Source organism: Sinocyclocheilus anshuiensis, unplaced genomic scaffold (assembly GCF_001515605.1).
Source record: "Sinocyclocheilus anshuiensis isolate Anshui unplaced genomic scaffold, SAMN03320099.WGS_v1.1 scaffold538, whole genome shotgun sequence".
Taxonomy (NCBI): Eukaryota; Metazoa; Chordata; class Actinopteri; order Cypriniformes; family Cyprinidae; genus Sinocyclocheilus; species Sinocyclocheilus anshuiensis.
In genome coordinates, this window is record NW_015544166.1 from 557,209 (window position 1) to 585,077 (window position 27,869).

Consider the following 27,869-nt stretch of genomic DNA (forward strand, 5'->3'; position numbering starts at 1 on the left):
TTTGTTTGTTTTTTTTGTGCAGAAAAGCTGGTAATCAGATCAACAATGTGACAAAGCATCAGTTAAACATTCCATGTTCAGACTGAATGGTATTTTAACAGAAACAACCCCTGTAAATTAATAATTAAACTAATATTTTGACTGTTGCAGTGCAAATATTCACATAAAAAGACAAACATGGAATGACAATGTTTTTAGTTGCAAATACTGAACTAATATCAAAGTGTTGCACTGCAAAACACAAAATCTGTCCATATAGTAAGAGAAATCAAGTCGTGCAATGCAAATCCTGTAGTGTGTTTGTGAACATAATTCTGAAAACATATTCCCATTTTTGAGAAGCTAACAAAATGAAGGTAAATTTTGACCACCAATTAAATCGCACTTATTAACAAAACATTCTTGTGTATCACAATTACTATACATAATCATAAATGTATTAATCACTAAATATTATAATTTTTTTAGTTATTGTTAAACAAAAGAGTTCGAAACAGTGCAAATTAATTTTTTAAGACATTCCTCCAAAGATATGACATTCAACATCACACACCCTGACACTAAGTGTGTAAGACTGGGGTTAAAGGTCAAGGGTAAGAATGGTTAGAGAGAGAGAGATAGTTTACACGTTTACACTTTCCCATGATAATTTAAGGGATGCTCGCTGACACACAAATTAATGAAGTGAAAGAAATAATAAAAACAGGAAGAGAGCAACAAAACATCTGTGAAATTCCACAGGCTGCCCGAAGAGTTTTTCACTTGATTTTTTCTGATGCTAAAGCTTTGTGTGTATACTATAGTAAAGAACACTGTTCTTTAAGATCCCGAGGTGAGATCACCGTCACGGCACACATACCATCCTCTTCTCGGCTGCAGAGTTGGGATTTTTTATGGTGCAGGGCCCCTCCAAGCACTCTGCTGCCCCCCTGTGGCAGGTGTCAGTCCTGTATGCACACACACACATGCACTGCCACTAGCTGTTGTTGCCCCCGCTGGTGAGTTTGAGGGTCTTCATTTGATGCTGGAGAGAGTCTTTCTCCATCTGGGCTTCCGCTAGCGCCATCTTGGCTTTGGAGAGCTCCAGTTTCAAGCATTCATTCTCCTCCATGAGCAGCTGTGTGGATGGAAAAAAAACATTAGCTTGGCACACAAAGTGTTTATTGTTTATCAGCCTAGATATGCTTTGCTTGAATGATAATTGTCATTGTATAATTGAGGGGTTATATTTTTTATCATTTTACTTTTTCCCTAATGTCCACTTATAAATAATAGTCAAGCTTTTGACCATTTTCTACACACTTTATTTGGCCCTCATAATTAAACAAATAAAAAATAATAAAAAGTACTACTGTGAGACTTGTGTAAACATTCTCTGTATGTGCTACACAGATGTTAAAGTTGGACTAAAATGATCAGGCGGCTTGTTAGAAATAAACTCTCATACAAGTCATATTTTACTAACATTGGATTTTTTTCAGAAGAATATGCAGAGTTGTAGGTGCTACACCTTTTTACAGTTATCATTAGTTATTCCTTTAACTAATTTTAATTTCATTTTAACAGCATCTATCTGAATTATTTACATCACCATGACTGGGTGAGACACCAAAAAGGCATCACTAGCCAGGTTTCCATTTCAGGTTTGCGCAAAACTTTTGCGATATTTTATATATGTCGATAAAAACTGTTGTGGAATGACAGCGTTTCCATTAACCAATGTTATGCGACTAAAATGACATTTTTCCTCTCACGATAAGTCATGGCGATGGATGTTAGTAGATTTACGTATAATCGCACCCACCGCACCAGCCATTAATTTTAATTGAAGGAGACGCAGGTGTGCATCTTTTGCAAAGCAGCTCAGAGAGTCGCTTCTGAAACTTGCCACGGCGCGGCTGGTATAAACACGAGCATTGAGTGGCCGCGATCAGCTCCAGTGGCCGTGCTGGAGTCATAATGCACCGTAGACGTGTGCTGTGTAAATAAGGGGTTATCCAAGCTTTAATGGCAAGGAAAGCCCCTTATACAAGCATTGTGTAGTCAATACTTGTGTAAGCGGCCACATATGAGGTGTTTTTTTTTAGTATATATTACATTAAAGAATGATCATGTGACTTTTTATGTAATCCAGATGACCTGTAAATGTGAAAAAAATTCCATTGCAGTTTTGAAAATATTTCTTTATCGAATTGCCTGAAAATTCGATAAAAACGTTTTTGCGATATATGGGATTTTTTTGCGAAATTTACGTTTCCATTGGGTGTATTTTCAATTCACAATTTCAATTTGCACAATTTGAAGGTTAATGGAAATGGGGCTATTGATGTGTAACTGCATGTAAATGTGAGTTTTCTGTCATCAGAAATCGAAATATTTCAGAACAAGCCATTTTTTGCAGCCTAGTTTCAATAAATTATTTTTTGGATTGGGGAAGTTTGGAGTTTTTTTTTTTTTTAATAGTACAGTATGTTTTGACAGCGCACAAAATTGTTTTTAATAGAAAATAGAAAATTGTATTTTTTCTAATAATGATCCCTTTAAAATGCAAATAAACCAAGTCAAAAACAGCAATCTTGCATCACCGTTAAAGGCTTACAAACATACATGGGTATTTAGATCGCAAACTGAAACGTTCACATAAAGCTGCAATTTTACAGCATTATGTGGACGTACCCTGTGATGCATTACATCATGCAAAAATCATTTACATATCGCAAGTTGTTCTTTGTGTACCTGTTCTCTACTTGGGGGGGTGGGGCTTGTGGGTGACAGAGGTGCAGTCTGAGTGGCTTTCGGCTCACTGGCCACACCTACAGGAACTTCAGGGACAGAACTGAGCCTGCTGTCATTCACAGGCCCCGCCTTCTGAAGCTTTGAGTCCGCAGAATGCTCAGCTGTCCGAGGGGAGAGAGGGGGAGGGATGCGTTTAATACGTGCATTCCTGAGGTTTAATCCTATTTCAAAATAATTCAAAATAGAGGCAAACTTCAAAGTAAAAGAGAGAGTGCATGCATGTGCCAGAGGGAGGGGAAATTATGCTATAAGGAACAATTATAGTTTAGGAGAGGAGGAGGTAGCAGGAAGAGAAAAACAGGAAATAAGGGACATGAATAACCTCCTCCGATGCTGAATGAGCCATCATCTTGGCGATGAATAAGAAGATTATGAATATGCACGGCGATGGGCGTGGCCTCTGGCTCTGACGCATTGTCACGGGGACCATCATCCTGATTTAAACACATATATTAGTACATACATGCTGGTGCATTCTGGGATTGCTGCTCATTAGGTTTTGGAACTGAGGAGCTGTGTACAATCATGCATAGTGTGCACCAAAACATTGCTACTGGTGATAACCATGATATTTAAAAAATTAAATATCCATATCATGTTAATACTACATACACAATGGTATCAGAAAAGAAAAAAGAGAATGTCTAGTACCTTCAGATTGACGTGTGTATCTTTGATGGTGATCTCCATGGGGAGAACCTGGGAGGCGGAGTCATCCTCCAGGAAGAGAGAGAGGTTTCGCAGTGATGTCATGAGGAAGTCGGCACTGAAGGCCTGTAGGCGGCACTGCAGGAAGCCATTCTGTTCGGCCAGAGGAGAGTGAACCGCAGCTCCCGGGCCGCTTTCCAGCCTCACCTGCACCTCTGGATTTAATAACACCGTGCTGGGGTCCGACCCTGACCCAGAGCCTAGGAGAGAAAGATTGACAAATATCAGAAATTAAGTAATGTGCTAATATTTTCCCTAACAGACTTGTGCCATAAATGTTCTGTTGGTTTAAAGGTTCTGTGTTTGGATCCATGAAATGCTTTGTTCAAACTGACAGATGTGTTCTTCAAATGAGATAAACTGTAATTAAGATTTCTGAGCACATGACCAAGCAAAGTCATGTTTACAAGTATTAAACTCAGAATTCTAGGTGATACACAAGCTGCTAGTGTCATACGGGGCGTGTATACTTGTCTACTAGTTACAAGGCTACTTGCCATAAACTGTAAGTCAATAACTAGACACAAAATATTGATTTTACTGAGTTTAAATATTTTATTAGTTCACTAAACGCCAAGCTTCAATGAAGAAAAATGGCTTTGAGGCAAGATGAATGAACCAGTTCAAACAAAATCAACATTTAAATGAGAACCACTTATTACATGGCTTCTCACCACATAAATAATTAAGCAGACATGAAATATGGATTTGAGATAAAACAGTTTAAAAAAACGTATCCATACCTATCTAATAATCAATTGCAATGTAAAAAACAATCATCCTGGCAAGAACACTGAAATAATATTACAGTAGTGTTATTACTAAAGTCCTCCGATTTTATTTTCAATACAATCAATAACTATAACTAAGCTGTAAGATGGCACCAGCTGTGTTTGGCTAAAATGAGAGGATGAGTCCATGGTGTGATACAACAAACATGAAAGAAGCGCTGTCTTCAGATAGGAGTGGTCTGTTTATACAGCATTTCTAATGACAACAGTCTTAATCAGGGAATAACAGACTTCAGAATACTGCGATTGACCAATCAGAATCAAGTATTTCAGACAGTGTCATAATAATGAATGCCAAACTCAAAGATACAAGCTTATCAGCTGCACTTGAAGGCAGCAAGAAATTTTATGCCGATAGTAAGTGTTCCTGCTGCTGGATAGCCTAATGTATCACTGATTATTTACATGCCATTAAACTTTTTCAACTATAGTTCCTGTTGCTCTCATTGCTAATGAATCATTCCAACCGCAGATCACTGTCAGTGTGAACGCCCCTTTATATTTCAGCATAGATGCCATTATACAAAATACACATGATAATAATGAAGATCCACATGATGAAAACACCATCTACTCCATGTTACTCCATGTTTCTCTTCAATGCAATAAGCCTTGGAACTACGAGGACACATGAATGTGTACACAGTCATGCAGGAAACCAATGGATCACTAATGAGTGGAAATCGAGGGCCCACTGCACAGGCTGTGGAACCAGACAGCAAAGCAAGACACGGGAGACAGCCACCGGTCTAAAAATAGACAAATCCAAAACATTGAAACCCTGCATTTAAATTATGCATTGAATCCAAAATGTCAGCGCAACAATGCCTGCGGTAATGAATAGAAATCTCATTGAAATTCATTGAAATTTCCTACAGCAGAGGGCAGGAAGGATACATCAAATGATATCGGAGCTGTGCAGTTCAGCGGTCCCAGAGGGTCTCGTGGCAGAGGAGTCCACGCTATCTACTATACTTCACTGGCTGCCCTACATGTTCTTGCTTTCGAGAAGCGTCAGCTCTGAAACTGAGACTGCATTAACATCCTCACCTCCTCTGCCCAGAATAGAGAGAAAAACACCTAACGCAGATGCTCATTCAGCAGAACTGTTAAATAAGAGATATAACAGAGTAAAGAAATGGGGAGACAGAATAGGCAACCAAGATGGCTCCTTACAAAAGTACTGTGGCATTACAGTGGTAAGATGATTGTAGCAGATGGTATTAACATAGTATGGCGGTATATACTGATGACAATCATATTTATATTCTGTGGTATTTGCAGTATTCCAAAGCACTTCAAGGAACACTATGGCCATTATGTCCAAAAAAACTTAGTACCTTGTGCTTTTGTAAATCCTAAGAGTTTAATACAAATTCTCTGCATAAATAACTTGACTTTTTGATATATTTTTGAATAAAAGATTTTTTTTTTAAATCATTACGAATTCCAACCTATGAATATATATATAATATCCATCTGAATAATATTGGAAATTGCTATTTTATAATTTAATTATAATAGAATAGAATTGATATGACTCAATTATAATCAATTAATTTGAATTAATTCACTTTAATACATGACAAACAAGTTCTTATGTAGTGCATTATAATTATAATATTGTAGAAAAAGATAGGGGTGGCTCTAAACTTTTGTCCATGTGCATAAAGTTCAGTTTCAATTTCTTGAAAGGAGAGTTAAAGGGATAGTTCACCCAAAAATGAAAATTCAGCCCTTCGTGTTGTTCCAAACCCGCAAGAACTTCATTCATCTTCGGAACACAAATTAAGATATTTTTGATGAAATCTGAGAGCTTTCTGACCCTGCATAGACAGCAACGCAACTGACACGTTCAAGGCCCAGAAAGGTAGTAAGGACATCATTAAAATATTCCATGTGACTTCAGTGTTTCAACTGTAATGTTATGAAGCTACGAGAATTTTTTTTGAGCAAAGAAAACAAAAATAAAGACTTTATTCAACAATTTGTCAGTCTTTGATGCACGTTCATGAGAGCATCACAACAGGCACAATAAATATTCTTGTAGCTTCATAACACTGGGGTTGAACCACTGATGTCAAATGGACATTTTTATCAACGTCCTTACTACCTTTCTGGGCCTTGAACGTGTCAGTTGTGTTGCTGTCTATGCAGGGTCAGAAAGCTCTCAGATTTCATCAAAAATATCTTAATTTGTGTTCCAAAGATGAACAAAGGTCTTACGGTTTGGAATGACATGAGGGTGAGAAATTAATTCAATTCAATTCAATTCAAGTTTATTTGTACAGAGCTTTTCACGATACAAATCATTGCAAAGCAACTTTACAGCAAATTAAGTTTCTACAATATTTAGTGGTAGCTTATCAGTGGTGACTGTCAGTTAATGTACATATGGCAGAAATGTACAGAAAAATCAATTAAAGACGTAATCAAACAGACGATGAACACTATTAACAGCAATTATTATATGATGCAATCAAACTTATAGCAAAATGTGGTAGTTCTGTATGTTGTTTCAGGGTTGGCATCATCTGAGGTCCTCTGAGGGGTTGGCATCAATTAATGCAAATTAATGACAGAATTTTCATTTTTGGGTGAACTATCGCATTTCACACGTTCAACATCCTGTGTGAATATGATGGAGTCAGAAAGGCTCAGACCCCATTACAAAGAGAAAAAGCGATCCGATCACTGGTATTCCTGTCATTCCTGACTGAACTTTTTGATTACTCCCTGAACAGTTGTGAATAAAACAAGCAAACGCAGCACTTTTTCTCCCTAGTGAAGATACTGAAGAAAAATAGTGCAGGAGGAAAAAGTAAATAAGTGAGAATAACTGAAAATAGAGAACATGGGAGCTGAAACAGAGAAACAGACTGGAAAAACAGAGGCAAGCAGAATTAGTCAAGAGAAACTGATCAGAGAAAAGCCTAGAGATTAATCCTTGGAGAGGAAAGAGGCAGTGCTCTGAAACAGCCCAGATAGATGAGAGGCTGTATGTGTTTGTTTATGTGTGTACAAAGTCTCCCGAACCAGCAGTTCTGCTACTGCAGAACACAGTGGTCTGTGACAGTAGAGAAACGACAACACAATACCAAAGCAGCTATAGGAGAGAGAGAGAGAGGAGGAAAGCGAAGAGCAGGGACCAGTGAACGAGAAAAATGCTCTATTATAATTCACATAACAGCACACACAACCCTACCATACTGCTTCAAAAAAACTCTTATTTACATACTCGTCCACCAACTGACTAAATGTTTTCAGCCAAGGTGCTTTAAAGGGGTTCATATCAGAAGCACAAATTCTCAGAGAGGACTGTTGTGCGTTGAAAGCGTGTTGTGCTTTTGCATATTGTTAGCTTGTCAAAGAGACAGTCAAACAAACTCTTTCCAATAAACTGCTTCTCTAAAACATCCCTTTAAAACATTGCTACTAAAAGCACTGAAGCTACATTTTACATGTTGATATTAAAAAAGCTTAAGCTTAATATTAGAAGATAAACATCTAAATTTAGCACTGTTACTATAAGCCATCAATGCACTGGCTGTGTAACAAATACAGCACTCTCAATAATAAGTAGGAGAATTATTGTTGGACTGAATCAAATTCGTTAACACTAATAATGTTCACATTATTATAAATAGTCAATAAGACTCATTTTAGTGAGGGCTATGATAGTTTCTATCTATGATAGATGCTTTAGCTATTAGGCTATTAGCATCTTTCTCTATTGACGAACACAACCACCGACTAGTCATTTATAAAAATATATCAGTAGGCTAGCGTTCAAAAGTTTGAGGTCAGTAATTTTATTTTATTTTTTGAAAGCAATTAATACTTTTTTTCAGAAAGGGTGCATTAAATTTATCAAACGTGACAGTAAAACTTTTTCAATGTTAAAAACAATAAATGTACAAATAAAGGCTGTTCTATTGAATCGCTTGAAGAATCCTGAAAAAAGTGCATCATGGTTTTCACTCAAATATTAAGCAGCACAACTGTTTTCAATACTGATAATAATAAAACAAATCTTCCTTGAGCACCAAATCAGCATATTAGAAAGATTTCTGAAAGATCATGTGACACTGAAGACAAGAAATTTTTGCTTTGCTATCACAGGAATATATATATATAAAAAATAAAAGAAATAATAGAAAGAAGTCATTTTAAATTGTAATAATATTTCACAATATTACTATTTTACTGTATATTTTGATTAAATGCTGTAAATGCAGCTTAGGTGAGCATAGAGAGACTGTTTTAAAAAAAAACAAAAAAAACATACAGAACCCAAACTTTTGAACAGTAGTGTTCTCTCTAAACACAAAAAGTGGTGAAAGAGTGATCACACAACACACACAACTCAGACTCATGCAAACTCACAGACAGAATCTACACTCACAAACATGCGCACACAAACACACACACACACACACACACACTATGCAAACATATGAAGATACACACTTAAAGTACCTTCACCACTTTGAGCGACTGATGCTGTAGACACTAAACCTGAAGAAACGCAAACAGCAAGTATTTATCAGGTGTAACAGCAACGCTTGCACACACACACACACACACACACACACACACAAACAAACACAGGTGTCAATCAGTCTTACCCAGGCTGCGGTTGCTAAGATACTGCCGCAAACTGACGTTGCCGAGCTGGTTGGGTCGGATCCGTCCTACCTCCAGAGCAACTGCTGTATCATCACCCTTCAGATCCAGAGAACAGCAGACCGAGTGAATCTTCAAAACCAGCACCGACACCTGCAAATGCATGTAATACAGATATTTTATACATAGATACTAATAGATGCATCATCACATTGTTTTCATTCAGGAGAAGAGAAAAAGTTAACATTCAGCAACCAAGTTGAGCATGATATAAAAAGGGGAATGAAAGAATAAATAAAAAGGGTTTATTACAAGGTCTTTCGTGGGTTCATCTATGCTCTGTGAGGCAGCGCTGATGGCGTCAGGTGACTGGGCCTCATCTGCCTCCTGAGCGAGAGTCACATTAGTCCCTTCTGTGGAAAACTGTTCATTTAGAACCTCCTTAAAACCAGAGATTGATACGTCATCTGTAACAAAAAACATTTGTGTATTATTTGGTAAGAACAAGAGAGTGTAACGGCATATCCAGAGCCATAGTGAGTGGCATAGCCCATCACATTTGAGCCTGATGTCTAGCCTGTGCTAAATGGAAAATCTGAATACATTTCTGGTTATCAAGAAATTTTCAGCATTGCTCCATCAATGGAACAAAAATAGCACAAAAAGATAGATGTTACAATACTGCCCCCTTGTGGTCATAAATCTAATACAGCGCTGTTATAAAAAGAAAACCTCATGTACCTCTCTCCAGCAGGCTGTAGCTGTCACAATCCTCTAGTGAGTAACTGTCTATGGAGAGATCATCCAGAGACTGTAGCGAAGGGCTTTTCTTCATGATCTTAGAAAAGGACACTGAGAAACTCGACTGCGACTTGCCCTGAATCAAACGACCACTGCAGAGTACATGCACAAAAAGTAGAAAATGGTGAGCATGAGAGTGGATGAGCATGTTAGTACCTACATAAATGATACTAAGAAGAAAAAAACCAACAGCAAAACATTTTTGGCAAAATCAAAACACCAGTCAGAGACAGAGTCGGCAAACTCTGCGCACGTCCAGTCCTACACATAACACAACGAAGGACAAGCTAGTGTAAAATGATCACAAACACGATACCACAGTTTTCTCTACAAACATTCACGCATACACAGATGGGCACAGAGTCCTAAAGAGGGTGTCTTACATGTTGGACATGGAATATAAGGAGGTAGACCTGCTGTGCGTGGAAGTTAAGAGGTCAGAGACCACTGATAAACTGCCCTTCCTTTGGAAGAGAGAGATTGAACAAACACACACACGCCCAGAGGTCACATTCAGAGCAAGGAAGCCGTTGTGCATTGGGTTTTACTCCCAAATAGACACACGCATACTCTCATAACAATCAATGGCATTATTTCTGCATCAATCCCATCTACATTCAGTTATAACATTTTCTCTTCTACACCCACTGGTGAAAAGTGCACCACTGGTACTGTTGTGAACGTACATCGAAAACTGACAAGAAAGAAAATAAATTCTTGACATTATTAAGTCATTATTTTTGTTTTCTTTGCACACAAAAAGTATCCTCATGGCTTCATAACATTACAACTGAACCACTGATGTCACAGGGACTATTTTAACAATGTTCTTACTACCTTTCTTGGCCTTGAACATATCAGTTGCATTGCTGTCTAAGGAGGGTCAGAAAGCTCTTGAATATCATCAAAAAATACTTTAATTTGTGTTCTGAAGATGAACAAAGGTGTTGTGGCTTTGGGACGACATGAAGGTGAGTAATTAATGACAGATTTTAAATTTTTGGGTGAACTATCCCTTTAATCAAACACACCTGAAAAATCGAACCAAAGTCTTCAGGATTACTTCTAAAAATTACAATTAAAGCTGGAGCTAAAGTAACACTGCAGGACAGTGGACCTTGGAGGGCAGTGCTGCCCAGTCCTGGGCTGGATAGCAAGTCTTGCTTCTACCAAGGTTTAAGGTTATGTTTAGGGAAGAGGTGTCCTGCTCCTGGAGGTATACCTTCCAGCAGAGTTTAGCTCCAACCTTTTTTAATACAACTGCCTCAAAATTTCTAGTAATTCTAAAGACCTTGATTAACAGGTTCAGGTGTGTTTAATTAGGGTTGGAACTAATTCTGCAGGAAGGTGTCCTCCCTGGTCTAGACTGGGTTAGGGTGAAATTCAAAGGGTTTCATGGGTTACTAACTAGTCCAGGGATGGGCAACTTGGCCCTGCAGAGTTTCGCTCCAACCCTAATTAAACACACCTGAAAAAGTTAATCAATGCTTTTATGGTAACAAGAATGCTAGAGGGAGGCGAGTTTTCATCAGGATTGGAACTAAACTCTGCAGGACCAAATTTTCCCATCCCTCATCTAGTCCAAGGGTAGCTAACCCTGCTCCTAGAGGGCTATCTTCTTGCAGCGTTTAGCTCCAACCCTAATCAAATACTCCTGAACCAGCTAGGTGTTCATCATGACAAACATTACAGGCCAGTGCCATGGAACAGGGTTGGAACTGAAGTTTGCAGCAAGGTAGTCCTCAAGGAGCAGGGTCCTATTTGTACCAAAGTGTATACTCTAAGGTGGACCGCAAAAGCTTATGTCAGCATTTGAGACATGGCTATGCAGCTCTACTTGCATGATCAATTTCCAAAAACAAAGCAGGAAAGACTGGAGAGTTGTGTTCTAAATACACAAACATTAATACCTGGACATGGACTGAGGTAGCCTGCCTCCCTGACTCTGGTCGTTCCATTCCCTGGAGGAATTGTCAGACATGGGATCTACTACCATGGTTCCACCTTGTGAGGTTTCACTCTGCTGCCCTTTGGCTTCAGTTCTGTTGCCCTCCCCATTGGGAGATCCTTCTCTCAAGTCCTTCTTCTCCTCAGATGGCACCCTCCCTCCAGATACCACGCTACTCCTCTCATCCACAGACGCCTTTCTCAGAGCAGGAGATGGGGAAGGAAGGAGAGGAGATGCGTTGATGGCATGTGTCCCTGCACAAAGGAGCTGATCCGCGTTTTGAGTACCCTCTCCTGCAGCCGAGGGCCGCTCGTGCCCCTCGCTCACCTCACTCCCGGCTTCAAGAGTGGCCCTGCTTTCTGAAGGGGATACGTCTGAGTCCAGGGGGCTGGTGTTTAAATCTGGTTGGGGAATGGGCTTTAGGAGTAGAGCAACTTCTGCACTTTTCATGAGCACGCCCACGCAGGCACTGAAGGGTTGCGTGGGACCCTGGCGCTTGGAGCCGTACTGCTCCAGATCTTGCTGTAAAGTGCGCTGCAGAGATTTCACAGCATTTTGCAGTCTGAGCAGAAACACATACTGCCCATGGCTCACCTGAGCACTCAGGTGCTTCTGAACGTGCACTATCATGTGCAAGTCTACTTCACTGGACAAGGATGAGGAAGCAAGGGAAAGAGACGAAGAGGAGTCGCTGAATAGGCCATCCAGAGAGTGTGGTTTGTGGAGGCCATTACTTGGCGTGATGCTGGGAGATGCATCAGTGCTGTAGTACTCCTTTAGAAGCTTCTTCCTCTGCAGACGACTGGCTATCTCTGCTGACTCCCTGCGAGGCAACAGGCCTGACCCTACGCCTGCTCTGAGCCTCTCATGGTGCTGAGTGTATCGGGCAGGGTGGCATACCCAAAGTGTCAGAGGGAAGGAGTCCACACAAGGTGTCGGACGACCTCGCCCACTGCGTGAGCCCTCATAGTCCACCCAGAACTGGGAAAAATGCACGGCCCACAAGTCAGTGGCTGCTGGTGTTTTGAGGGCATTGGTGGAGAGAGATGGCGGAGCAAGGCCCCGGTACACATCATGAATGCGTGTGTCCTGCTCATGAGCATGCCGCTGGAAGACAGAATGCAGCACAGAGAAGGAGTTTTGGGAGCGAGGAAAAGACAAAGAGAGAGAGGTGAAGAAGGGTTGTTCCTGGAATGCCTGCAAGAGGGCTTCCAGACTGGACCGAGTACATCCAGAAGAGTGACGTGTGTTAGTGGCTACCATCTCTGAGGTCTGTACTGAAACTGAGCGGGGCTGATCAGGCTGAGTCTTCTTCTGGTCTGCAGGGATCACCAGCTACAAACATGCAAACATAGAGTTTTATATTAAACTATAATACAATAATTTAATACAATAAGGTTCCTCAAATCCGGACCTGGAGGGCCACTGCCCTGCAGAGTTTAGCTTAAACTCTGATCAAACTCACTTGTAATTTCTGGTAATTTTAAGACATACCTTGCTCAGGTGTCTTTTGGCTCGTTTCCACTAAGCGGTACGGTTCAGTACTGTATGGTGTGCAATTCTGTCCGTTTCCATTGTTAGAAGTTGTGAATGGTACCAAAATAGCAAACTGTACCGTACTACTTTTTTGGGACCCTTCCATTGGGGTACCTAGCACAGTAGTTCGGTACCTAAAGGGTGGAGCTAGACTCACTGCAGAATGCTGATTGGTTGACAGAGAATCGTCACTTGTGTGTGCTACAAGGGGAATGACAACACAAGGGGAATGAAGCGTCTCCTTCACTCGTTCCTCCATGCTTATGCGTGTTGGGCTTGTTTACATCAGAGTGCGCAAACAAAAATATAAAAGTGTATTTTATAGTTTTACATTTTCACACACATACACAGAAAATGTCACGCTTTTTTCTTAGCACGAGAATGACTTCGATCACTACTTCCTGGCATACACCACGTCTATCAAGTAAGGGTACTGTTGGCAGTGGAAACAAGCCCGATCAAGGTTTACCGTCCCGGATCATACTATACTGTACTGTACTGACCCGTACTGCTCAGTGGAAACGAGCCATTTGATTAGAGATGAAGCTAAACTGTGCAGTTTAAGTCAATGTAAGTAAGAACTACCTTCAGCATGAGTCCGTCCACTCTGATATCTACATGCTCGTCAGGTTTCTGTGAGTCATTGAGTTTGTACAGCTCCATAAATTGTTCTAAGCTCTGACGAAGGTCCAGCGCAAACAGATTGAGCCAAACCAGACTGCGAGAGTCAAGCACCAGCTGTAGCGCGTTTAACTGCACATACAGGTTGGGACAAGGGACTGTAGAGAGAGTTTATTCATGTCAATTCATGGAATGCTTGAGTTGAACTGAGATATTAAGTGACTATTCTGATTTTGTCAGCTTTTGATGATGGAGGTTGTCACTTCTGTCTTACTAGGATAGTCTTTGCCATCTGGGAAGTAGTACTCTGTGAATTCAGCGTGGATAGCCGGCATCTCTTGGGGGAGGTAGAGGGATTTCTTATTGCAGGAGATCATGCTTTGAGGACTTGAGCGTGACTGGTCTGCTGTAGACACCTTCAACACAGCATAACAATCAACATTTAAAGGGTGACTTATTAATAAATATTTCATCATTTACTCAGTCAATGATGACAGCACTTGATGAAACACATTTGAATTTGAAACGACTAAATATTGTATGTGTATTCTTCCATACAAACCTGATAGATGCTGAAATCTGCCATCCGTAGCACAATTGAGCTGGACATGAGTTGGGTTCTCGGTGGAGGTGGGGGCGAGAAGGAAGTGCTGGAGCTGGTGGAGATCTTTCCTGTAGGAAACACATAAACTCAGACATCAAAAACACAGTGGACCATCTGCACAAATCGCAGCCATGTGTTTGTGAGGCACCTCAAACGCACACCAGAGAGGTACCTGTCTCCAGACACCAGCAGCAGTTGGCCGTGGGGGAGAGCGGCCACAAGCCATCTGGGCCTGAGTCCAGCTCCCTAACCATTATCCCTCCACCCTTCGCCTCTAAGACAATCGACTGATGGACTGGGGACACAGAACCCATTACGCAAAAAACCTCTCAAACTAGGACAGGTGTTAGCTGCTACCAGGACACACTTAATGGCCACAACACATTCTAAATTATATCCATGATTATAATATACTCATATAATATAAATATTAGCCATACTATGCTATTGAGCTAAAAACTGTAACACTTTAGCTAAAGACCCTTATACAAAGACTCTGCTATGCTTTCAGTGGCCGCATGGAAGACCTCTTGTTAGCCATGAACAGAACTACAACCCATAACTGTGTAGTCAGTGTCATCTGAAAGTGTCTTTGTGAAAGAGCCCTTAAAATAGTGTCACAAATTCTTGCTATATCGATTGTTTGGATGAGCAGATATCCAGATCTATGCATCTATAATTAATAGCTGTCAATTAAATAACCAGTGTCCGGATCACATTTGACCCCAAAATCCCCCCCTAAAAATAAATGAACAAACAAATAAAAAAATGAATGAATGAAACTGATTTTTGCATTATTTTCATGACATTTTGCACACAACTTCTCATTACCATAATGCATCCCTTTATATGAATAATAATATGAATATAATAATACGAATGTTAGACATTTTTAAAGTCAGCACAAATTCAAGGCAATACATCAGTACTACGATACTGTGTATATATATATATATATATATGTATGTATATGTGTGTGTGTGTGTGTGTGTGTAATATGGGAAAATGGGTTTAATAAAAGTTCTTATTATATATGATCCAGACATGTTCTCGATAGGTTGCATGAAATTCATCCATTTTCTGTTTTTCAGTTACAATGAGATGAAATCAGCCAATCAAGGTGTGTTAATGGGCAGGACGTTCTCACCGTGCTGAGGGGAGCTCTGGGTCTGGCCACTGACTGCATTTTTGAGCATTTCCAAATTAGACTTAAACTCATCCAGGAGAGAACGGGCCCAGGTCTCACGAGACTTTGTGGCCTCACCGTAATGCATCCAGTGCATACAGGTCTCACCTGAGAGAGAAAGAATGATGTTTTCATAATCAGAACATTCTTGTTTAACAGGTTATTACAGTAAGAATCTAATGTGTTTGAGGAGTTTACCAGCTTTGTGGTAGGGATAATAATCTACGCTGATAGAGTTGAAGGACAACTGCATTGCACCACCATCAAATCTCTTATTAATTCCTGCAGAGTGAAAAAGACACATTTCAGCTTAACACCAAACTCTATAACACACTTTGGTGTTAACAGTATAATGTGCGCATATGTGGTACCTCTGTCCTTGGCATTGGTGTCGTCACAGATATGCAGGTCAAGATGTGTGATTTGGAGGTGGTGTGAGGTCTCACGAACATCATAGGCGTTAAACAGCCGTGCCATAGAAGCGCTCTGATCTGCTGTGGCTGAAGCCTGCTGTGTGCGCACCTGCTGGGCTGAGGGGGGCGCCGGTGTTACCTAAAAACACCAAAAATTTGGCACATCACCAATGTAAATTCTAGGACTAAAATATACAACCAGTAGGGGGCACTAAAATACTATTTTGAGAATAGAAAGCAAAATTTAAAAAAAGAGGTAGTCAAACAGGTGGTGTGGCTGATTAGTGAAGGGGACGAGGAAGTGGCAAGAAGCACACACCTGTGTGGTGTCGGGGGCCATGCTCTTCCTCTGCGCAGCTGATTTCTCCATGGCTTCACTAAGAGACGTAGCGTACTGCACCATGGCCTTGAGCTGAGAGTCCGTCAGCACCCACAGCAGGTCATCCAGGATCAGAATCAGCTTTGATGCAATAACATTACAGTCTTTTATCTGGAAAAAGCATGGACATACAGCCGTGAGGCACATACTGTGGGATCTCACACAAGTAATCATAAGTAATGTTTTTTAAAGTCTCTTTAGCTCGCCAAGACCATAATACAGTGAAACATTATTGCAATTTTAAATAACTGTTTTAAATTTTAATACATTTTAAAATAAAATTTATTCCTGCGATGGCAAAGCCGAGCTTTCTGCACCATTACTCTAGTCTTCAGTGTCACATGATCTTTTAAAAATCATTCTTATATCCTGATTCGGTGCTCAAGAAACATATTATTATCAAATCTGAAAACAATTGTGCTGCTTAATATTTTTGTGGAAACCGTGATACATTTTGTTTTCAGGATTATAATGTTCAAAAGAACACCATTTATTTAAAAAATTTATATTTTTTTAACTTGTCTTTACTGACAGTAAATAATTAATAAAAATAGTAATAGTAGTAAAAAAGAGACCCCAAACTTTTGAACAATTGTATTTATGCTCTATATATTATATTGTTGTATGTCTGTATTATATTGTTTAATGTCTTAATATTTGTTTTTTGGTTTAATGACACCAGCATTCAAGCTTTATATTGTTTATTTTTATTTTTATTTTATTTTTAACACAGTTTAGAATCTTCAATATTCCTCTTACATCATGATGTTTTATTGACTTCATTTTTTTAAACAAATTTTGTTCCAGGTTTATGAAGGAATTTAAAGCCCAGATATTCAATATGCTCCCTACTGCATTTCATTTAATCTTGCATAATTTGACCGTACTAAATGTAGAGTTTGTTTGCATTTGTTTTTATGTGAGGCCTGGATGTTACCAAAATAAAACCCTCAATCAGCTGCCAATATTCAGACTACCAACAGAGAAATGTATCCCGGCTGCCTGCAGAGCTCAGAGCTGATCCACAGAAGAATGAGTGCTACACACACTCTCAAAAATACACATGCTAGTACAGTGATCCAAAAATTGACAATTTGGATCTAATTTTGAACATTTAACCATATGCTTCTGTTTGAGGGTGTGAAAGGAGCATGTGTGCATCCTTACCCTCCTCTTTAAAGAGACTCTAATCTTTGACTGGTTGGTGATGAGGCGTATGGGGGCGCTGACAACCTCATGTTCTGTGTTCTGGATGGCGTCTGCTTCAATCCTGATCATCTGCCAGCTCACTTCCTTAAATGTTAGGATCTAAAACAAATCATGTTGTTAACATATAAACACATACCTCATAGACTCCACAACACCATAGGTATCTTTCGTCACCTCTCCACGTGTGGGGTCCAGGATGCGTGTGTATCTGCCAGCTCACTTCATTAAATGTTAGGATCTAAAACAAATCATGTTGTTAACATATAAACACATACCTCATAGACTCCACAACACCATAGGTATCTTTCGTCACCTCTCCACGTGTGGGGTCCAGGATGCGTGTGTATCGGAGGTCACCGGTGGCCCAGCTGGTGTTAACACTGTAGACCTGGAGCTGCGAGAGCTCGAAGGAGGCGTTAAAGGCTTTGGCGCTGATGCGGATAACTATGGAGTTCACAGAGAGAGAGATGCCCTCCACAACCTTCTCCGCAAAACCATATTCACTGGCAAAGAGAAAATAAGATTACAAATAAACATATAATATTAGGCTTGCGAGCAAGTTTTACGCTACAACAAGTTTTCGCCAAAAAGCAATATCTAGCTCTCACAACAAACAAACAAACAAAAACAAATACAAAAAGAAATAATCTTTTACATGGCTTTTCAAGGCACATTTTATATACCTCCAGGTTTTCCATGACAAAAGGAACCATTAAAAACTGGAAGCAGCAGAGGAGAGATACAAATCAAGGCAGATAAAGCTGATCAACTGAAACTGACCTTTGACCCGAGGCTGTTGCAATGGGTGATGGGCCGTTGGGAGGGCGAGGCTCGTCACAGGTGCTCATCTCCATGATGACTTTATCTAAAGACTGAAAGACATGATTTACAGTTGCAATAATTAAGCTGCAGAAAATGTCTTTTATGCCTTTAATCAAAGCACTGGCTCAAACAAAACAGCAACAACAACAACAAAAAACACAACAAAGACAGCAAAACAAAACTAAAAAACAAGACAACATAAAACAAAAAAGCAAAAAACAGCGAAACACAACAAAAACAAAACAAAAAAGCAAAAAAAAACCTGTAAAACAAAACATAAAACAAACAAAAAAATTGCGAAACAAAACAACAAACAAAACAAAAAACAGTGAAACAAAACAGCAAAAACAAAACAACATAAAACAAACCAAAAAAAAAAACAGCAAAATAAAACAACATAAAACAAAAAATTAAATGAAATAATAAAGACAAAATATTTTTAATAAAGTGTTATTACCAGAGTGATTGGATGAGTCTTCAGCTTGGTCCATGGGATCTAGTGTACACACACACAAAGGAAAAATATATATTTACAGTATATGCAACATTGTTTTTCATAATTAAAGTACACAGCCTGTAATTAGGCACTGTGTGCAGTACCTTTGCTAAGATATGATGCGTGCACTCATGTCTGTGTTGGTGTGTGTTAATAACATTGCTTTTTCTGGATAAAAACACACTTTAAAGATTGGCTTTATTGTATTCCTTTTATGGCTATATATGTGACAGCCAAACACCCTCAGAAATATAGTGAAACATGTCAAAAATCGACTTGAGAATATTTGAAAGGCTCATAAATCACGTTCTTCAAATCTAATCATCTCTACCGGTTTGCTTAGTATGAATACCACTGCATCAATGAAAGGCCCTCACTAATTTAACTTCTAAGGTGGGTGTGTGTGTGTGTGTGTGTAAGAGAGAGAGAGTAGTTTTTTCCAGTGTGCGTCAGTGAGCGCTCAGAAACACCTGGAGCACAGCCAGAGGGAGAAATTTGTACGTTCCTCTTAAAAAGAGTCAGAAGGGGACAAGAAACACACATGCACTCATCTCTAAAGAGCAGAATATAAAAAAAGCTGTATTTCATTTCTTCTGCACTCGAATATGGATGTGAAAGTAGAGAGTTAAAAAGCTGCAGCATGAATATTAGGCATTGAAATATACTAAAACTGATGTTAGGAGATCATAGGGAGGAATAATAAAGGAGGAGCCGAACAGAGGGAAAGGAATAGGAAAAGGAGCATTTCAAATGCTAGATAGATCTATTGGTGAGGTTCATCATAGACACCATCCTTTCTCTCTGTCAGTCATTATACAGGCGGGAGCTTCATCTAACCAATCAGATTGCTGCACAAGGGCCCTGACCCTCAGAACAGCTGCGGCTATCGTATTTTATCAATACACACAATGACATCCATTGAGGTTTAATTAAACAACTACGTGGCTGAGCATGTCTAGACAAGAATGGAGGAATGGCCAATAATGGTTGTGGAAAACTGCAGCAGACTACTAGATAATTGATGCCAGAGTGAAGGATGGAAAGGTCTACTGGGGCCAGAAAGAAGAAGAGAGAAAGGAAAAGCTCAAGTAGAAGTAGAAAGTAAAACTACAAGATCAGCCTGTCTTGGTTTAGCTCTATACAGTAGACCGAAATAACAAGACAGGGAAATTATGTGGTGTTTGCTCCTGTAACTAAAGCATCATCTATAACGTCAGGTTTTAATTACTACAATGCTCCCTGCAACTGTCGAGTCATTGTTATGACAATACTGAGCCATTCAAAGTAACATTGTGTCTTTGCTCTATTGAGGTTTGCGTGGTCAGTGTGCTGTCATAGATTTGCTGTTGAGATTACAGAGCTCAGTCACTGTCTTTCCTCACCACAAACCTGCTGTCTGGATTCCTAATGTTATCAAATATGGTGCAAGACTTTGCTTAGTGTGTACTGCAGTGGTGAAGTTAAAATATGTACTTATAAATATGATGAAAGATGGTGTATAATATTGTTTCAAGAAAAAATATTATGACTATTATTAATGGCCATAATAATAATAAATAATAATACTAATATAAATAATACAAAATAACAGTAATAATAATCATAATTATTATTATTATTACTTTATTATCATCATTATTGTTTTTATTACTACTACTGCTTCAACTATTATTATTATTATTAATACTAGCAGCAATATGTTCAAATGTGACTTCAAAAGACTCTGCTTATGTGTATTGCAGTGATGTTAAAATATGTATTTTTATTTATATATTTATATACTTTGAAATATGATGAAAGCCAGTGTATAATATTGTGTCAAGGACAAAATATTATGACTATTATTACTATTATTAATAGCCATAATAATGAATAATAATAATAAAATAAATAAATTAAAATAAATAATAAAAAGTAATAAAAATAAGTAATAAAAACAACAGTAATAACAATATTTTTATTTTATGATGATGATGATGATGATGATTATGTTGACAATTTTAAACGCTTCAAGTGAATTTACTTAGACAACATTATCATGTACTTTATGAATGTTCACTTTGAGATTTGCTAAAGATTACATGTAACGTTATCAACTTATATTTTTAAAGTGAGTCTTTAAGTGAGTAAACTTTAAGTGAGTAATCTTTAAGTGAGTATTACACGACGGCAATATTATCCTATACAATAAAATCTGTAATAACTGTCTATGCAGTCTAATAACCGAGTACAAGACTAGAGAGCTGAGCTTAATTATCTTCCCAGCTGATTCTACAATACTGGTGCCAGAGGGACTCATGGTGATGATGTCATCTCTTACCCGGATGGCGGCCTTGTTGCAGAAGACTTTATTAATGGCGAGCCAGGTGGGCAGATCCAACATGTTCTGCAAAACCTCCTCATCCAGCTCCAGGTTGGTAAGCTGGCCCTCCCCTTTCAGAGTGCTCAGATTAATCTTATCTGGGGAGAGGTTCTTAGCAAACCTGCAGAAAAGAGAAAGAGAGAGAGAGAGGAACAGGGAGAAATCAGGGAATAAAATCAGTAAGATGAATGAAGAAACTGAGGGAGGCAAAAAAATAAAAATAACAAAATAAATAAAAAGCACATTGTAGTTTTCCATTATGGTTTAATGGCTCTTTCTCTTGACTGTAATTACAGCTTTACAAGCAAGCAGACCGGTGAGCTGTGCTGTTACCACCCACCACTTGAGAGGTGTGAGTTTGTGTGTGTGTGTGTGTGTGTGTGTGTGAGCGAGAGAGAGAGAGAGAGAGAGAGAGAAATGTTTCAAATATGCTTAAACTAAAAAGCATATATATATATATACATAAAAAATATGCTTATGCGTAACATTTCCGTCACACGCTTGAGGTATTCGGCCAATCATAACGCACTGGATAGCTGGCCAATCAGAGCACACCTGGCTTTTCAGACCGATGAGCTTTGTAAAAATCGACGCGTTTCAGAAAGGCGGGGCATAGAGGAGAAACAATAATGTACAGTATGTGGAAAATAATGTGTTTTTTGAACCTCAATCCGCATAAACACATTTAATTACACCAAATACACAAAATAATGTTCCTTTTTAGCAGCATCATATGACCCCTTTAATAAGTTCAGTAATGGGTGATTAAAGACATTACTTGCTAGAAAAAGCTCTTTTCACTGAATTACACACACACACACTTTTCATTTTCAATGGATAGTCACAATGAGTGAAATGCACATCGGTTTCAGTGACCCAGAGAATCTGAGGAGAGCTCACACAGAGGCCGTGACCTTCTGTTTCTGAGCGCATTGATTTTTCAGTTAATGTTTAAGATTGTTCCTGAAAGTGCAACGTTCTCCGCACAGCTCTCAGCACCGAGGTTGATAACAGAACTCATTTGTTATCATTTCCTTCAACTGTTTTCGCTCGGCAGGGTAATGACACAAACAGGTCAGGGTGTGGAAAAACCGGTCACTCAAAGCCTATGATGTGGCCAAGGTCAATGCTAGCCTGGGCAAAAAATGTTTTTGTGTGTCATGAATAGCTTGAAGATGTTGGATGGCCTGTTTATTTGACCTTCAGCCCAGTTTAAACACACTAACACACACAGTCGCAGTTTAACAGCAGCGAACAGTTCTCTCTGACACAGATTAAACCAAAAGCTAGACTAAAAATGACTGCTCCTTTGAGAGTCACCGTTAACTGTGTAATTAGGTCCCAGACTAGGTGTAATCTGCGTTTGAGAGAACACCCTTAGATGGCCGGTTAATCCTGTTTCACAACTATCTCACTCTAACAGAATCAAATAAAGAGCTCTATATAAAGAACTACAGGTAGATTATTAAAGCCTAATTACTGAGGGACAAAACACCACTAACCACTTCAATAACTTCAAAGTTTCAAATACAGAGGCAACTAAGTGTTTAAAACTGAGGTAACCACTGGCCTGGAAACCTAGAAACTACTTTACATGTAGGTAAAGTTAGAAGAGATAACAAAAGTTTCCAAAGACTGGCTGAAAGGATGAAAGTGTCTAAAGGTCGGAAACCGTGGCACTTTCCTATGAGTCTCTTTTAATAATTCTGGGGCCTGTTTCATTAAAACAAGTTTACCAAATGAGCCAGGCTTATTTCAGTTAGTCTGATTTATTGTCAGTTGATTTGGTTTAAAATAAGTCAGACTAACTGAAATAAGCCTGGCTTATTTGGTAAATTTGTTTTATGGAACAGGCCCCAGCTTAATGCAGTAAGAAAAAATAAAATAAATAAAAAATTACATGTAATTAAAATAATAATGTAATTATTATATTATTGTTATATTATAAATAATTAAATAAATGAAGGTTTATTATAAATATAATTAATAAATTAAATTGAATATAATAAAACAATACAATTTAAAATAAAATGTAATAGTAAATTAAAAATAAAATAATAAATTAAAAATTATAAGTATTTAAATTCAATTCGATTTAAAAGAATGAATAAAAATATTAAATAAAATTAAACTTATATAACAAAATCATATTAAAAATATAATGACATTATAGTATAAATATATAAAAATAATTAAATCATAATTTAAAAAGTAAAAATAAATTAAATTAAAAAATAATTAAAATTATATGCAATTAAGCTAAAATTTTAATTCAATCAAAGAAAACTAAACACACACACACATACACACAAAAACAAAAGAAAAAATATTTAAACAATGCAAATGAACACTTGTATAAAACTGTTTTGTGATTTATTTTTGTATGGAAAGAAGTGTGGAGGAAGCAGCAAAAAAAAGTTGAATGGTGATGAGGCAGACAAATTTCCTTTATTCTGAGTCTCCACAGAACTGTGGTGTGAATTATTAAACCGCCGCTGTGCAACGAGCCCTGCGTGGGCTAGTTCATCACTCTGTGCGTGAAACTAAACCAAACATGAGACAGGGAGTGTGAAAACTCCCACAGACACGCCAGTTCAAAACGAAATGTGAATAGTCTGATGGCCTCTGCATTACGTAGCCTTGCTCTGCGAAGAGTTAAATATTCATTCAGACACGGCCTACCTTCGTTCTCTGATATCAGATATCAGGTCAGTCCTAAGAACGCTCCGTCACTACAGTGAAGAGATCGGACAGATGCCAGCCAGGTGACATCAGGTATAGGCTCAAATTTAACTACACCTGGATCATCTATTAGCAAAACTCAGGTAAATACATCTTTATTTGGTTCTAATAGACTATATTTGCTTTTAAAAGGTAATTTCAGTGTTGAAGAAGGTCATGTACAAATTACAAGTTTATTTCTACAACTGCATGATGTAAAACACCATACTGCCCCATCCTAGATGACAAAAATGCCATTGAAAAATTATAACCAGCCTCCTACAAAACGAGCAGTGTTTTAACAGTCAACACATTCTGTCCCAGTGATACCAGCACTCTTGAACTGATATGAGGGCGGTGTTTGGCCTAACAGCACAAGACCACACTGTCAGATGCACAGACACCCATTTATACCATCAACTATCACATAATATGCCCAAAGCTCCATAGAATGAACTCACACATTACAACATGTATGCAGAACCTGAATTAATGGGTTTAATTTTGCTGTGCGTATTTAAATATGACTACATGTGTTAAAAAAAATGCATCGATTTTTAACTTCAAACCTTTGCTTCCGGTTAAAATACAAGTCCTCTATCCAAAATATTGCTTTCTCCAGCGAAAAAGTTGTCTTGTCTCAATCAGGTGAGAAATATGCACAGATCAAGCACGGTTTACAAGTGAAAACAGTCCTAAACTGTTCTGAACAAATATGTCGGTGGATTTTGATGTGAGAGGACAACAAGGGATGGACTTCTTCATCAGAGGGAGTGTTATTATGAATTATGGACTGCAATTTTGGCCAGAAGAGAATTTAAGTTAAGAGGCCTTAGTGATGAATTTTTTTTCTTACAAACATGCAGCTTTCCGCTTCACAAGACGTTAATTGATGGACTGTAGTCATGTGGATTACTTGTGGGTTATTGTGATGTTTTTATCAGCAGTTTGGACTCTCATTCTGACGGCACCCATTCACTGCTGAGGATCCACTGGTGAGCAAGTGATGGAATGCTACATTTCTCCAAATCTGTTCCAACTTTATGTGCTTTTGACATTTTAATTAGTTTTTTTTAATATATTTCTATTTAACCTTAATTTATGTTATTTTAATTTTAGCTTTAGTAATTTTAGTACTTCAGCTTAAACATATTTTATTTCAGCTAGCTGCCAAAGCAACTTATGTAATTTTCGTTTAAGTTTTTAATCTTTTATTTATATTGCATTTGAGTTTTAAATCAGTTCATGAAAACAATTTGAAAAGTTTTAGTTAATTCTAAAGAAAGACGTCGTTTATTGCATCGTGTTCAATACAGTCTATGATGCAAAATCAGCCTAATCATATTAGCTCTTCTTAAGGCTGACTAGTTGTTCAACAGTCGACATTTGACAACCCACCAACTCAGACATTTTTACATTTTTGAAAATATGTTAGAGCTAAAATATGTATAAGCTAAAACACCCAAGTCTAACTACCAAAGGGTGAATCAAGGGGAAAGTACACAAGCATTTTCTGAGGCCTTGAGTGCACAGGTGAGATCAGCCAACTTCTTTTGGCTAAATTATGAAAAAGGCTGAAAAAATCCAATGAGATTCTTTAAGTTTCACTTCAGTTCACGTGAAAGCTTGGCTTCATTATGTGGAACAAACCCTGTGTCCTGGTTCTGTTTGAGTCCCGGCGCAACAGGAAGAGACTGCTATTAACAATCGACCAAAAGCTGCTAAAGTGCCACATGTTGCTTGTCAATTATCTTGCAATCCTGCTGATCAATGCTAAAACACAGTCACCGTTAGTGACAGTTGCTGCAGAAAATGCACCTGGGGATGCGGCTGTTCAATTATGTCAGTCAGATCACTACATTTCTTCTTTGTAAATATCGATTTTATACACATTCTTCCACTTTAAACACCAAAGAGCGATATTGTTGGAATTGCTTCCAGAACAACTTTTTTTAGCTGATGAATGACAAAACCATTGACAACCAATCAAAATCTATCCAAATTTGATGGGCTCAAGCATTTAAAGCAGCAGATGACAAAACTGTAGTGTGCACTTAAAATAAACAGAAAGTTACCATGCATTAGTTTGTGCATGCTAATATATAGGTGCATCTCAATAAATTAGAATGTCGTGGAAAAGTTCATTTATTTCAGTAATTCAACTCAAATTGTGTTACTGAAATAAATGAACTTTTCCACGACATTCTAATTTATTGAGATGCACCTGTAGTTATCTTTATAGTTATCATTCGTGGCCTTAAAAGTCCCACAGATTTCAAGAGAACTGGAATGCTTGTCATTCATAAAGTTCTACATATCTCCTGCAGATCCATGTTTTGTGTATTAAAAATTAAATGTTGATTTAGAAGCCCATGTTTTTCAAAGTATCTTCCATTTGTGAAAGCCACACAAATTTGGAACAACATGGGGGTGAGTAAATGAGAAAATATATATTGAGTGGTTGATTTTTCATCTTTCAATACCTAAATACTAACCATGTTTAAATCCAATATATCCAAAATAATCTGAGATTAGCACAAAAAAAAAGTCAAATTCTCTCCATCTAGGCCTGGTGAAATTAAATCACCATAGGCACGCAAGGGGACACGTCACCCAGCCAATATTATGATTTAAAGTTGTGATGAAACTTAAATAGCAACAGATTTTTTCTTCTGTGTTTTGATGTACATCCAAGTATAATGGCATATCAGAAAATATAAAAAAAGGAGGGCGGGTCTAAGCATTGGTTGTTGATGGAGGCAAATGAATGTGAGCTTGCAGCGATGTGTTAAAATATGTTTAAGTAAATGACTGGAGAAGTTCTGCATACATAACCAGAGAAAAGTCTAATGCTTTCACCTGGGAGATCCGGTTATGACATTTTAATTTAAAAATGATGAAAAAAAAAAAAAAAAAAAATTAAATTAAAAATATGCATGGATATGCATTCTCACTAAAATCTAAAACATGCATGTGGAAAACAGATTTTATTTTTACATGCCAACTTTAAAGATGCCAAATTCAGACTCTAAACCTTACATTTATGTCCCATAGTTGTTAATATTTGTATAAATTCTTGGTTTACATGGCATCCTACTAGACTGTTTGTTGATTAACTGACCTTTAAGTGTCAACCAGATACACCACAGGACTATAAATGGGGTCAGTCAGTCATGCAATGTCATGAATCCACTTAAATCTTACCAAGGATCTAACCTGTCTGTATGGAATGAGGGGGGTGGTTTCCAAGGCAGAGGAAATCTACAAAAAAAAGATTCCAAGCCACAAAGCACGCTCTCTATCACGCTGACCCGCAAAAAACAACATTAAGATGAGAGCAGACAGACTCGTTTGGCTGGAGACATGACACCCAAAGCGTGTTTTGACATCAACCCAGTGCAACAGCATTTTGTCTGGCAAGCTGTCAAAGCCCAGTTATGACCCATCAGCATGTGTCATCCAGCACAGCCACATCAGCAGGACTCATCTCAGCCTTTAAACCACGATTCGTGTTAATCGAGCATCGACATGTATGTAAAGCCCGTCAGGAAGGGATCAGCTCTGACCTGGAGAGATGTTTAAGGATCTGCTTCTTGATCAATCCAGCCATGACCGGTATCTCATCAATCCCTTATCCAAGGACGGGCGTCAGATTTAGGAAGCTGTACATTTTAGGTTTCCTCCGGTCAACCGGAGTGTTTTCCTCTGAATAATGAAGCGTCGTAATGGGAGAATATAAACATGACTCGTAGAGGCGTCCGCCGCTACCTCTTCACCGTCGGGTCCATGTTGAATGCGCAGTGACGCGTCGGTGGACAAACGCGCATGCGCAGGAGCACTCCATTAAAAT

General features: G+C 38.4%; 1 protein-coding gene across 4 annotated transcripts; it reads right to left on the bottom strand.

Annotated features, from left to right (window-relative positions):
• bltp3b (bridge-like lipid transfer protein family member 3B) lies at positions 1-27,824 on the bottom strand. 4 transcript variants are annotated; one of them, XM_016495982.1, is made up of 22 exons: positions 27,586-27,824; positions 21,257-21,419; positions 18,898-18,936; positions 18,399-18,490; positions 17,932-18,121; positions 17,577-17,717; positions 16,350-16,520; positions 15,989-16,169; positions 15,816-15,899; positions 15,579-15,725; positions 14,390-14,499; positions 14,102-14,243; positions 13,792-13,985; positions 11,633-13,005; positions 10,106-10,186; positions 9,663-9,814; positions 9,234-9,388; positions 8,924-9,074; positions 3,448-3,704; positions 3,119-3,230; positions 2,737-2,897; positions 1-1,117 (listed from the first exon to the last, which is right to left on the bottom strand). In XM_016495982.1, the coding sequence occupies exons 1-22, from the start codon at positions 27,627-27,629 to the stop codon at positions 977-979; spliced, it is 4,281 nt and encodes a 1,426-aa protein (XP_016351468.1). In that variant the 5' UTR covers positions 27,630-27,824; the 3' UTR covers positions 1-976. The 4 variants fall into 4 exon arrangements, with proteins under 4 accessions (XP_016351468.1, XP_016351469.1, XP_016351470.1 ...); XM_016495983.1 differs by lacking the exon at positions 10,106-10,186; XM_016495985.1 differs by lacking the exon at positions 2,737-2,897 and having other exon boundaries at positions 1,019-1,117.
• Positions 27,825-27,869: the final 45 nt, after the last annotated feature.

Bases quoted from the DNA above. Each gene is read 5' to 3' on its own strand.
- bltp3b (XM_016495982.1), bottom strand. From the start codon at position 27,629: ATGGCTGGATTGATCAAGAAGCAGATCCTTAAACATCTCTCCAG. The intron at 13,986-14,101 runs GTAAGACAGAAG...CTCTCTCTACAG, and splicing joins AGATGGCAAAGACTATCCTA to TCCCTTGTCCCAACCTGTAT. The intron at 2,898-3,118 runs GTTATTCATGTC...CCCCTCGGACAG, and splicing joins CTCATTCAGCATCGGAGGAG to CTGAGCATTCTGCGGACTCA.